The 12,618-nt window shown below is 42.4% G+C and overlaps 1 protein-coding gene across 1 annotated transcript in view; it reads left to right on the plus strand.

Annotated features, from left to right (window-relative positions):
* LOC144272765 (ATP-binding cassette sub-family C member 12-like) overlaps nucleotides 1-12,618 on the plus strand; it is a 104,738-nt gene that overhangs the window by 52,478 nt on the left and 39,642 nt on the right. The window contains exon 14 of the mRNA XM_077831075.1: nucleotides 4,061-4,264. Coding sequence (XP_077687201.1) covers nucleotides 4,061-4,264 — 204 coding nt within the window. The remainder of the gene's footprint in view (nucleotides 1-4,060; nucleotides 4,265-12,618) is intronic.

Genomic DNA, 12,618 nt, shown 5'->3' on the forward strand with positions numbered 1-12,618 from the left:
AGCCAAGCGCAAACAGCCCAGCATGAACGAGGTCCTTTTACTGTTCCCTTACAAAAATCCCCCTATTTCAACTAGATGACCATGAATGATATCACTCTCCTCAGGCTAACACAGAAAGATATAGACCGAATGTTGCTTGAATGTGACCAAAACCCAGGACCATTCACTGCCATGCTTTGTGCTGCAATGATTCCAGAATACTTTCAGTGTACCTCCAGGAAAGCTTCATGGAGATGTCCCTGGAGGATTCCCGCTCCACCCCCGGACACGTGAACAGACTTTTCTAGTAGCTGTACTGGCCGCGAATGCATCCCAATTCTTCAGGGCAAATCAAACATTAAACACTATTGCTTTTAAACCCTGTACTATAGTTACGAATGTGCACTCACCAGAGGTGCCTTCTCCAGCTTCAGGGTCAGGGATCCCGCCTTCGGAGGATATTGGCTCCAGGGTGATGAAAAGGTCCTGGCTGTTGGGGAGAATGGATTCACCGCTTGCCTGTTGCGCATTCTCCTCCTCCCCCTCTTCCTCATCCACAAAATCCTCCTCCCTGTTGCATGAGACTCCCCCCTTGCAGGTGTCCATGGACAGTGGTGGGGTAGTGGTAGGGTCCCCTCCTAGAATGCCAGCAGCTGATCATAGAAGCGGCATGTATGGGGCTCAGACTTGGAGTAACCATTTGCCTCCTTTGTCTTTTGGTAGGCTTGCCTCAGCTCCTTAACTTTCATGCGGCACTGCTGTGTGTCCCTGTTGTATCCTCTCTCCAACATGCCCTGTGAGATTTTGGCAAATATATTTGCATTTCTTCTTTTTGATCGGAGTTCTGCCTGCAGAGATGCTTCTCCCGATACAGCAATCGGATCCAGTGTCTCCCTTTCAGTCCATGCTGGAGCTTGTTTGCAATTTTGGGGGGACCGCATCGTCACCTGCGCTGCCGAGTTCGCCACGCTGACCAAACAGGAAATGAAATTCAAAAGTTCCCGGAACTTTTCCTGTGTACCTGGCTAGTGCATCAGAGTTCAAAGCGCTGTCCAGAGCAGTCACAATGGAGCACTCTGGGATAGCTTCCGGAGGCCAATACCATCGATTTGCATCTGCACTACCCCAAATTTGACCCAGCAAGGTCGATTTTAGCACTACTACCCTCGACGGGGAGGAATACAGAAGTTGATTTTAAGAGCCCTTTAAGTCAAGAGAACGGGGTTGGTTGTGTGGACGCATTCATTTTAAAATCGACCTAACACAGCTAAATTCGACCTAACCCCATAGTGTAGACCAGGCCTATGTCTTTCATCTTTCCCTCAACTCTTTTATCGCAACAAGCTGGTGAGAATGAAGTGGATGCTATGCTAAACTCATTTAAAGCTGCCCTTTTTATTATCTGTTTTACACTCGGGCATACTACATGCCTCTCTGAGCAGACATTAAATAACGCAACCTAATGTTAAGGGTGCTGCGATCATTTGATTCAACAATGCTTTCCTCATGGCTTGGCCAGCTTGTTAGTTTAATTTTTTATTGAAAACTTAACTAGGAACATAAAGCATATTCCAACTTAAGGCTCAGTTGTGTCTTTCAATCAATGACTCACTTTCTGGTTGGCTTCAAGCTGTTTGACACAGCAGGAAGTTCAGAGGCACTGGGCTTTAGGGGGAGTGAACCCACAATTATCCCCTTTAAAGGCTATTTGCTCTTTTTATAGCATATTGATATTTTGTTGCAGTGAGGTTAGATTTTTAATTAGCTCTGCTGTAACAATAACTAGCACAGCAATTTGAATAATATTAACCAAAAACTTGTTGGAAGAGTCTGATCCCTTTTTCAGAACTAAAGAATAAGTCAGCTGCTACTTATGGATCTGATCTTACATGCCATCTGTGTACAGAACTACTTTTGAGGTTGTCAAGGTTCCTCCCCCACTCTGAACTCTAGGGTACAGATGTGGGGACCTGCATGAAAAACCTCCTAAGCTTATCTTTACCAGCTTAGGTCAAAACTTCCCCAAGGTACAAAGTATTCCACCCGTGGTCCTTGGATTGGCCGCTACCACCACCAAACTAATACTGGTTACTGGGGAAGAGCTGTTTGGATGCGTCTTTCCCCCCAGAATACTTCCCAAAACCTTGCACCCCACTTCCTGGACAAGGTTTGGTAAAAAGCCTCACCAATTTGCCTAGGTGACTACAGACCCAGACCCTTGGATCTTAAGAACAATGAACAATCCTCCCAACACTTGCACCCCCCCTTTCCTGGGAAATGTTGGATAAAAAGCCTCACCAATTTGCATAGGTGACCACAGACCCAAACCCTTGGATCTGAGAACAATGAAAAAGCATTCAGTTTTCTTACAAGAAGACTTTTAATAGAAAATAGAAGTAAATAGAAATAAAGAAATCCCCCCTGTAAAATCAGGATGGTAGATATCTTACAGGGTAATTAGATTAAAAAACATAGAGAACCCCTCTAGGCAAAACCTTAAGTTACAAAAAAGATACACAGACAGAAATAGTTATTCTATTCAGCACAATTCTTTTCTCAGCCATTTAAAGAAATCATAATCTAACACATACCTAGCTAGATTACTTACTAAAAGTTCTAAGACTCCATTCCTGGTCTATCCCTGGCCAAGACCAGCATACAGACTGACACAGACCCTTTGTTTCTCTCCCTCCTCCCAGCTTTTGAAAGTATCTTGTCTCCTCATTGGTCATTTTGGTCAGGTGCCAGCAAGGTTACCTTTAGCTTCTTAACCCTTTACAGGTGAGAGGAGCTTTTCCCTGGCCAGGAGGGATTTCAAAGGGGTTTACCCTTCCCTTTATATTTATGACAGAGGTCTATAGAATTTCTGCATGCAAAGGTCTTAGAAGACCGGGTGTCAACTGATTTTGGGTCCTCAATTTGAAAAACTTAGGGTCTGATTTTTCAGAATGCTTAGAATTTAATGGTACTTTATATGTTCGGAGCAGAGCTCCCATTGACGTTAGTTGTAGTGGTGAGCATTCAGCACTTTTGCAAATCAGATAACAGAAGTCTCACATTGGGTACTGAGAATATAGGAATACAGTGATCACCTGTTAAAATTTTCATTTACATGACCTGCCTTTCATCACATAGGAAATCTGTGGCAGAGGCAGGGACAGAATAAAATTTTCCAGGATGGTAATTAGCTGCTTTAACCACAAGACAATCCTTTCTCATTAATTACACTCCTTCCGAGAACTGCAACAAATGAAGCAGGAATCCTACAGACAGCAGCGGCAGGGGGAAATCAAGAAGTTAGGCAGAGGTCCTGTGGAAGAAATAGGATGTGATCATGTAGTTAAAGACGATCATGAAGCATGTGCACAAGGAGGATGAACAAAGATTGCACAAGCAACCTGAATTCTGGCATTCCCTACCTTTTGAGGGGTTGACTTTGCAACTTTCACATTCTTTTAATTGCGTTTTTAGATTTAGTTTCCCAAGTTTCAGTGTTTAAGTTTTTAAAGAAACAGTAAATAGTTAATCATATGGAACCATATTGAGCCTGTGCCCATCCCTGTGGTTCAGTATTGTTTGGATCTTTAGATCCGCAAAACAGTCCTCTATGACTTGAGTTAATAGAGTAACTGATAGCAGCAGAAAGCGGTTATCTTCTAGGTGGACCTGCCACTAGGAGGGATAGACACACTTTGCCAGTGATTTTACAGCTATTTACTAGACAGCAAGGGAATTTTGAGACTCAAGAATAATGGGTTCAATTCCAGTTTCTGTAGGAGATTGATCTCTAACCATTAGAGATCGATCTCTAACCATTAGAGATCCTTCTGACCCTGTCCCTGCCAGCCTCTCCCTGTTCCCATCTAGTTCTATAGCCCCTCCTCCCCAGATCCTGCCTTCTTTCCTGCTCTTAGCTCACCTGACTTGGCAAAGTTATAAGCAACTGAAAACAGAGAGTCTTATAATACAAAGTTTTGTGCAACCTTTACCATAGACAGAGCACTTATTATTATATGTATATATAAAAAATCAAATGAATTATTACCAATAAACTCATGCAGTGATCTTTTCCCATTTAAAGATAGGTGAAAGAGGTCTCAACCTCTCTGGAGGCCAGAAGCAAAGAATCAGCTTAGCTCGTGCTGTTTATGCCAATAGAGACATTTACTTGTTGGACGACCCCCTATCAGCAGTCGATGCACATGTTGGAAAATACATTTTTGAGAAATGCATAAAAGAGGCCCTTAAAGAAAAAACAGTAGTTCTTGTAACTCATCAACTACAGGTAATTAAAACTATTAATATTATTAATGTGATAATTATAAATGTGAACTATATTTGAAGCATATGTATGTATAAGTATACATGTAAAATAATATTAATACCACAAACAAAACAATGTAAGCAAAACTGTACTTAATAGAGAAAACAATTTATTTCTATTTTTTAGTATGTTGGAGATTGTATAGTAAGTGTTCTGTTGCGGGAATAGAACATAAAAGGAGAACGTGGGACAGCCTGATAATTAAAGTTTAGGTCTGGGTGCTAAGTTCAGGCTCTAACACAGACTTCTTGAATGACCTTAGTCAGGTCTGCTATAAAGATCATCAGTGAAATAGTTAAGTCATTTTAAATGTCATCTTTAGGTTTCATGGTTAATATCTTAATGAGATGAATACGGCTTAGAGTTATTATTTCAGGTTGTCTGGACTCATGAAGACAGCTCTGCACGGGTTTACATTCTTTACATAATTTCAAGGTTTTCTTTGTAATCAAAAGGATTGGATTTTTTTTTTAAATTAAAGCTTAGATTCTGAAGCAGAGAGTGCATTCCATGGTGAATTCTGCAGCCGTGGAATGGCGGAATACATAGGACACTGACTGTAGGAAACAATTAACTGGTGTTTAAATGTCTCTAAAATCTGGGGATACAGATGCTTTCATAGGTAATTAAGTAGTCTCTCACAGTTAGTTTCTTTTTCTGAAGGTTAAATAATTCAACTATTGCTATCAATAAGACGAAATTGCTGTATGTTTATAGTTTTGGCCTTCTCTCTTCAGGTTAAAACTATTATTTTAATTTTTAAATACGTGCTAGACACTCAAGTACTATGATGATGGGAGCAGTTATATAGATGTTTCTTTTTTAGACTCCACCTCAATTTCCATTTCTGGAGAACATTCTAGGAGCGAGGACAATTTAATCAACTGCCTCCAGTTCTTCATTTCACACTTGTTAGCATTGGACATAGGGAGCCATCTTTAATCACTTTATACAGTTTGAGCTACCTTATGGGAAAAATCATCATAATAAAATATAGGATATTGGTAGTTAGTTTATTGGGCGCTCATGCTAATCTCCAGTGGGAAACTAGCATGAGTAACTTATAACAATGGAAAAAGCATTAAATAACCTCTGCCTTTCAGTTGACTGTTTGTTGCATTAAGTTAATAGCCATTGAAAACTAACCCCAATATTCTATATTTGGAACTTACACTTTCATGGTATATATAGTGCCCATGTACAAGAACTGCAGGAGAAAGTTAAGCTGTAAATCAGCATGAATGAGCCAGAAGCTAAAAAACAAAGTTGAAACATAACTGTGCAGCAGTTTCCATGGACTTGATCCAAAGTGCATGGAAGCCACCAGGAGTCTTTCCATTGACTTTTGATTTTTCCCAAAGTGTCAGAATACTCGTACCAGTGCATATAGCAATAGGGTCCGAGACACTAGCATCTTGATTTTCAGAAGCAGTATATGTACAGTATACTCACTTCAAATGGAGCACTGGATGCTCAGAAAAACCAGGTCCTAAAAGCAAAGAGAATGCTCACCAGTCCCCTTTCCTGGGTGGGTCCCTTCCATTGCTCAGACACATTAAAATAGTTTCCTTTGCTTATATTCTCTTCCTTTGAGCACCTGTGCTCCCTCAACCAGGTCTAGCTCGCTATTTCCTTTGTTCCCTACATTTAATCTCAACCTCTACAGCTGTTGAGGAATTTGACTGATTTTTTTGACAGAACATGTTGAGTCATCAAAACCAATCCTTTCAGTGAGAAGATTTCTCAGGTCCAGGATTGAATTTCTGGTCACAACAATAGCGACGCACTGTAACAGGGTGTGGTCAAACCAGAGAAGCTATTGTGGGCCAAGTACGGTGCTGCTGCAGACTCTCTCCACCTCAGTTCTTTCCCCAGGGTAGGGCTCCTCAGCCCTCCACACAAAGATCAATGCTGGAAATGTGGCTTAGGTCTACAGACAAGTCACAAACCAGCTTACAAAAGTCCAAACTTCTAAAAGTCCCCAAAAAACAAAATGTTCTTTCCCCTCCACTTGGTGTCCTCCTCCACTTGTTTTCTAGGCTCCCTTTAAGGGTTTGTCTATACAGCATATGGCAGCATGCCTCCCATTCCAAGTTGACAGACTTGGCATTGTGGGGCTTATACTAACACTGTCACTAGTTATGTAGACAGCACTTTGAAATTGCAGCTCAGGCTGGAGCTCAGGCTCCGAAGCCTACTTACTCCACACTCTGGAGTCTTCAGAGCCCAAACTGCAACAATCTACAGTTATTTTTAGCACAGTAGCATAAGCCCAAGTCTGTTCAGCTCAGGCTGGGAGGTTAGCTTCTGCAGGCTGCACAGACATAGCCATAGGCCATGTCTACACTACAGAGTTAATTTGACTTCATGTAAGTTGACATTGAGCCTCCGATTTAAGCAAGTCAATCTTGCACTTCCACACTATGCTCATTGTGTCAGCGGAGTGCATCCTCACTAGCAAGGCTTGTATCAACACATGGAGCACTTCACTGTGGGTAGCTATCCCACAGTGCATGTAGCAGAGTGGAATTTTGGGTTGGGTTAGCAATTCCTTATGGGACCAAAACATTGGCGTGGGTGGTTATGGGAACATGGTGTTAGCCTCCCATGATGCACTTACCTCCTGCCCTCCCTCTTTGAAATCAACAGCAAACAACAAAGCCTTTTTCACACTTTTTTCCATAACTCTGGAAAAATGCGTGGACGCCATAGCACGATAAGCATGGACTCCCCTCAGCTGTACACTGTTGTTGTGAGCATTACAAACACCTTGCGCCTTATCCTGCAGTATTTACACAGCTGATACAGGAGTTGCCGTACAGAACAATGTGATGCCACGCAAGCAGCCCTGCTGGAAGACACAGAGTGGAGCAATTCACAGTTGCTGGCAACAGTCACGCATCCTTGACATGGTTGAGTGCCGTTTCTGGGCCCAGGAAACAAGCACTGACTGGTGGGACTGCATCGTTGTGCAGCTATGGGATAATGAGCAATGGTTGCAGAACTTTCGAAGACATAAGGCCACTTTCCAGGAACTGTGTGAAGAGCTTTCCCTAGCCCTGAAATGCAGCAATACTAAAATGAGAGTTGCTCTGACAGTAGAGAAGCGAGTGGCGATAGCTCTGTGGAAGCTTGCAACGCCAGACTGCTACCGGTCAGTGGGGCATCAATTTGGAGTGGGTAAATCTTCCAGGGGATCTGTTGTGATCCAAGTTTTCAGGGACATCAACAGACTTCTGCTAAGAAGGCTAGTGACTCTGGGAAATGTGCAGGACATAGTGGATGGTTTTGCCATGTAGGGGTTCCCTAACTGCAATGAGGTGATAGATGGAACGCATATCCCTATTTTGGCAACAGACCACCTTGCCAAAAAGAGTAAATAAACTGAAAGGGGTACTTCTCAATGGTGTTGCAAGCACTGGAGGATCACAGGGGCCATTTCACCAACATTAACATGGGATGGTTGGGAAAGGTGCATAACATGCGCATCTTTAGGAACTCCGGTCTGTTCAGAAAGCTGCAAGCAGGGACTTTCTTTCCAGATTGCAAAATAACCATCTGTGATGTTGAAAGGCCAATCGTGATCCTGGGAGACCCTGCCTACCTCTTGCTCCCATGGCCCATGAAGCCATACACAAGCAGCCTAGACAGCAGTAAGGACTGGTTAAACCATAGGCTGAGCAAGTGGAGAATGGTGGTGGAATGTGCCTTTGGACGTTTAAAAGGTCACTGGCATTGTTTGCTTACTAGATTAGACCTCAATTCAAGCAATATTGTTATTGCTGCCTGCTGTGTGCTCCATAATATCTGTGAAACAAACGGAGAAAAGTTTCTGCTGGGATGGAGGGTTGAAGCAGATCTTTTTGGCCTGGTGTCTGGATGCTCAAAATTGGCTGCCAAGAGAAGAGCACATCGAAGGGCTCTGTATCTCCATGAGCCTTTGAAAACCAGCAACGAGCCAGAGTAATGTGAAACTTATCTGTGTTGTTTCTTACCAAACTGTTTCCTCCATCGCATTTCCTTCCCAGCAGACTCCACCCCCACCAGCCATGGTGTGCTGAATGAATAAAGAGCCTTTTCGCCTCAGTCCATTAAGTTTTATTATGTACACAAGCACACAGAGACAGCAAAGAAAAGTAAGATAACCTGGGGCAAAAGAGCTGATAAAACAGTGGGGGGAGAAACAAGAAAAGCTTGCTTACAGATGCATTACAATAACAATCAAAGGTGTGGGAATGCGTGCCTTCTGGTCCTTGTATCCTGCCCTGGTGTTGAGTGCAAGTGATACCAAACTTCACCCCCTCCACATAGGACATTTTGGGGGAGGAGGATGTAGAACTGGGCGATAATGGCAACAGGTTCAGCATAGGCTGCAGAGGGACTCTAGCATCCAGCTGCCTTTCATGAACTGCAACGAGACGCCTCAACATGTCTGACTGCTCCTTCATATTCCACAGCATCTCTTCCTCCATGGAACGCTCTTGTTCCCTGCATGCTCTCCTGTCCTCCTTGTCCATATCCAGTTCTCAGACAGTGTAATCCTCCATGCTCTAAGCTACATCTGGTCACTCTCAGAGGCATGCATTAACTCATTGAACATGTCTCCCGAATCTTCTTTTTCCACCTTCTAATCTGGGAAAGTCTCTGTCCCAGTGTGGAGGATGTGCCGGCAGACAAAGTTTCAGTTGCAAGGAATGCAAAACACAAGGGTAGCATTGACTGTGCATACATTGTTTCTGGTGCAAGTTTAATTTTTTTTATAAAAAACCCCACCCCTCAATACACTTCACTGCAAGCCACAATGTAATCACAACCACCAGCTATTGCAGGAGTCGGTTTGCTGCTCCAGCCATGGTAAGGCCACAAGGCATGGGCAAGAGGTCTTGTGCTGCTGCTCTTGTGAAGACATCCTTTGGATCACAGGTTGTAACTCGAGACAAGCCCTCTTTCTCCCAGCAACCTGGACGGTGCTTGAGGACAGGCACCAGTGTAAAGCCCCCCAAATAGCGTTTTTTTTTTTCCCCATGGAGGACTGCAGAGTACCTCCATGAAAGCTTCCTAAAGATCTCCATGGAGTATTCCCGGGCCATTCCTGTACACATAACATTCTTTTTTTAGAATCTCCTTCCTTAGAAGTTTTTAAGGTCAGGCTTGACAAAGCCCTGGCTGGGATGATTTAATTGGGGATTGGTCCTGCTTTGAGCAGGGGGTTGGACTAGATGACCTCCTGAAGTCCCTTCCAACCCTGATATTCTATGATTTTTTGGAGAGCACCCTCAGCATAGAAGGAGTGGCCACCAATACCCACTACACCTACTTTATTGTCCAGATTAAACATATGGATTTTTTTCTTCAACAGCAAACATATAATATTTTAACAAACCAAGCATATGAATGTTTGAATTTAGTTAAACATTCAAGTTTTTAAAATCAGGTTTGTTTTTGTTAAAATTGTTTTTAACTGAAAGAGTTAAATGAAATATTAAAAAAAAAAATCAAATCGACTATGTCAGCCAGGTCCACATGAGAAACTTAAAACATTGGCTTCTGCAGCTAACTCAGTCGTCTTCACCTTCATTTTCCTGTTTGTTCATAATCTGGAAAAGAAAAACAATCTTTCCTGCTTTTTCAGGTCCAAAACGATTTCTCAATTTGGAACGAATTAGTCCAAAGGAAGAAAATGTTCTTTCTATACCGGCAGAAGAAGCTACTGCAGTTAAAAGTGAGATTATCACTTCAACAGTCTGAATCCAAGTGCTTAACTGACTTCCACCAGTTCACTGGTGTGACTTTCTTTAAAACATCATCAAACATATATTTCTTGTATGGTTCACCCTTAGCTCTGAAGTTTATTATAGTTGGCATTATGGAGGGATGAGTGCTGGATGTCCATGTCATAGCTAACTTGTCTTCTTCAGCAGTTAAGGTTTGACCCTGGTACCGAGTACTGAGAATATTTGCAAGAAAATGAGCTGGAGACAGTGCTTGTCCCATTCATTTTTTAAATGCTTGTAATTTAACTCGGTCATTGACTATTTCTCTTTTTAAGATCTCACTCAGTTCCTTCCAAATTTCAACAGCGTCAGCAATAAAACAGCTATTTCCCTGCATTTTGTTCAAGGCTACAGAAATAGGCTTCAGGGTCCTCAGCATGTGTTCAACATTTCTCTTAAGCCCAATGTTGAGAACTTTGGCTGAGACAGTGTGTGGCAGGGCAGGGGTAAAACCCCTTGAATGCCCTGCCAAAATGCTGATTAAGCCCTGCTTTCTGGTAAGGAAGCCAGGTGCAGGGACCCAGTCAGCCAGCCCTTCTACTGCCTGTCCTAACGAGGCCTGGTTCACAACAAGGACTTGAGCTAAGTAGCGGCAGCTGGGCTAAGGAAGGGAAGGGCTATAAAAGCCCTAGAGAAAGTTCAGTGAGGAGGCTAGCCTGGGAGGGGACAGGAGGCTACAGCTCTGTCTCCTCACCACAGGAAGGGAGCCTCATGGGCCAGGAGATCCGGGAATGGGTAGAAAGGGGATGATTGTTGGGGGATAAAAGGGACTACACTGTAGAGCTGTAAATAAAAGCACCGGAAGTGTGAAACACCAGAAGAAGGCATGAGGACTCTTATTTTGCCAACTTAAGCACAGGGGAGAGAAGGAGGAAACCTGTGCGGACTCTGTGACACAGTGCTATCTATTTTTTCACAATTTTGTTCACAAACTGTCATCAGATTAGGCCAGTACTTGATATAGTGCTCAAAACAGTTCACTACTGATGACCATCACATGTCTTGTGGGAGAGTTAGCTTGGTTCCTCCCACTTTCTTCAGAGCAATTGCTGCAAAGTGGTTGTTATGGAAGTATTTTGCAATTTCAACAACATTAGCCTTTATTTCTGGAACACTGAAGTCTTTGGCTAGGAGGTGCATCAAATGAGCACTGCAACTGTATGTTATTAGCTTGGGACTCTCTTCACTCTCTAAATTTCTTCTCATCTTGGATACATTTGCAGCATTGTCTGTGACCAAGCTGTATACTAGATATTTGCTTTTTTTTTTTTTTTTTTTTTTTACAGTTTGTTATAGCTCTTACTGCTACTTCTTGTAAGTATTCTGCTGCGTGTGCATTTCCTGATGTATCAATTGTTTCTGTAAGGAAGACATTCCCTTCTTCTGTTGTCACACAAGCACATACAACAGGATCATTGCCACCCATCAAGACTCAGGTTAACAATTTCACCCTCTAGACCTTTTGCACACTGCTCAATATCTCTTTCAAAACACGTGATCCAGGAATTTGCCTGCAACATCTGCTCTGTTGGGTGGACTGTATCCTGGGTTCTCCTAAACAAAATAAATCAATGCAGTTATTTAATTATTACCACCATACTGCTCATTTAGTATTACTCATTGCATTCACGGACACTCAGTACTACTTCAAAGGTGAAATTGTAAAACGAAGATCTGCCTATTTCAGCTCTTTATTTTTTATCACAACTCCAGCTAAAATGATAGTACCATAGAGTAACAATGATATTTTTTGCTCAAACATGAGAATTCAAGGATAGTCCAGAAGGAAGACAGGCAGTCCTTAAGAAAGAAGTATGAAATTGAAAAGTTTACCAACCTGAAGATCCCACATGTTCAGACATGTTCTTTTCATCATCTTCAATGCAGCTTCCTCCTGAGAAGGAACACTTCTCATGATGTTGTTTCATTTGGACAACCAGGCCCTGCTTTTCTTCGTTGCACTGTTTGCATTTTGCACGTATGTCTGTCTTACCCACAGGTAGAAGAACTTCATTAAATATTCCCAAACTGGGTCTCTTTTACGGCCTGCTGCCGTTATAGGTTTTCCCTCTAGTGAGAGAATGGTATGGTAGATCTCAAATCAATGAAGGCTCCACTCAGAAAGACCTCAAGACTTCTGGAATATGCTGCTCAAAACAGTTTTATTTTTGTTTCTACTGCCTGTCCCTCCCTTCTCACATTTATCTCCAGACTTCTTCTCCTTGTCTCCTTCCACCCCCAACAATCTTCTATTCACTGAACTTTTTGAAACTTTGCACTTTTAGAGAGAGGTAAGGGCTTGACTCTGTGTGCACAAATTTGCAGAGGGACAATAGGGTTGAGGTCTGTTATTTCTCACCTGTATTTATTTAAAACATTTTTTCTGTTAACAAGCATGTTATTTCTGGACACACAAATCCACAGTTTGAGAACTGCAAAACTAAGCATCTCTGATGGTATCTTCTAGACTGAGCACTGAGCCCCATTGAGTAGATAGAAAGATTAACCTAAATAATCTATACAGAAGCCCCTGGAACTCGT

Source organism: Eretmochelys imbricata, chromosome 12 (genome assembly GCF_965152235.1).
Source record: "Eretmochelys imbricata isolate rEreImb1 chromosome 12, rEreImb1.hap1, whole genome shotgun sequence".
In the NCBI taxonomy this organism is placed as follows: Eukaryota; Metazoa; Chordata; order Testudines; family Cheloniidae; genus Eretmochelys; species Eretmochelys imbricata.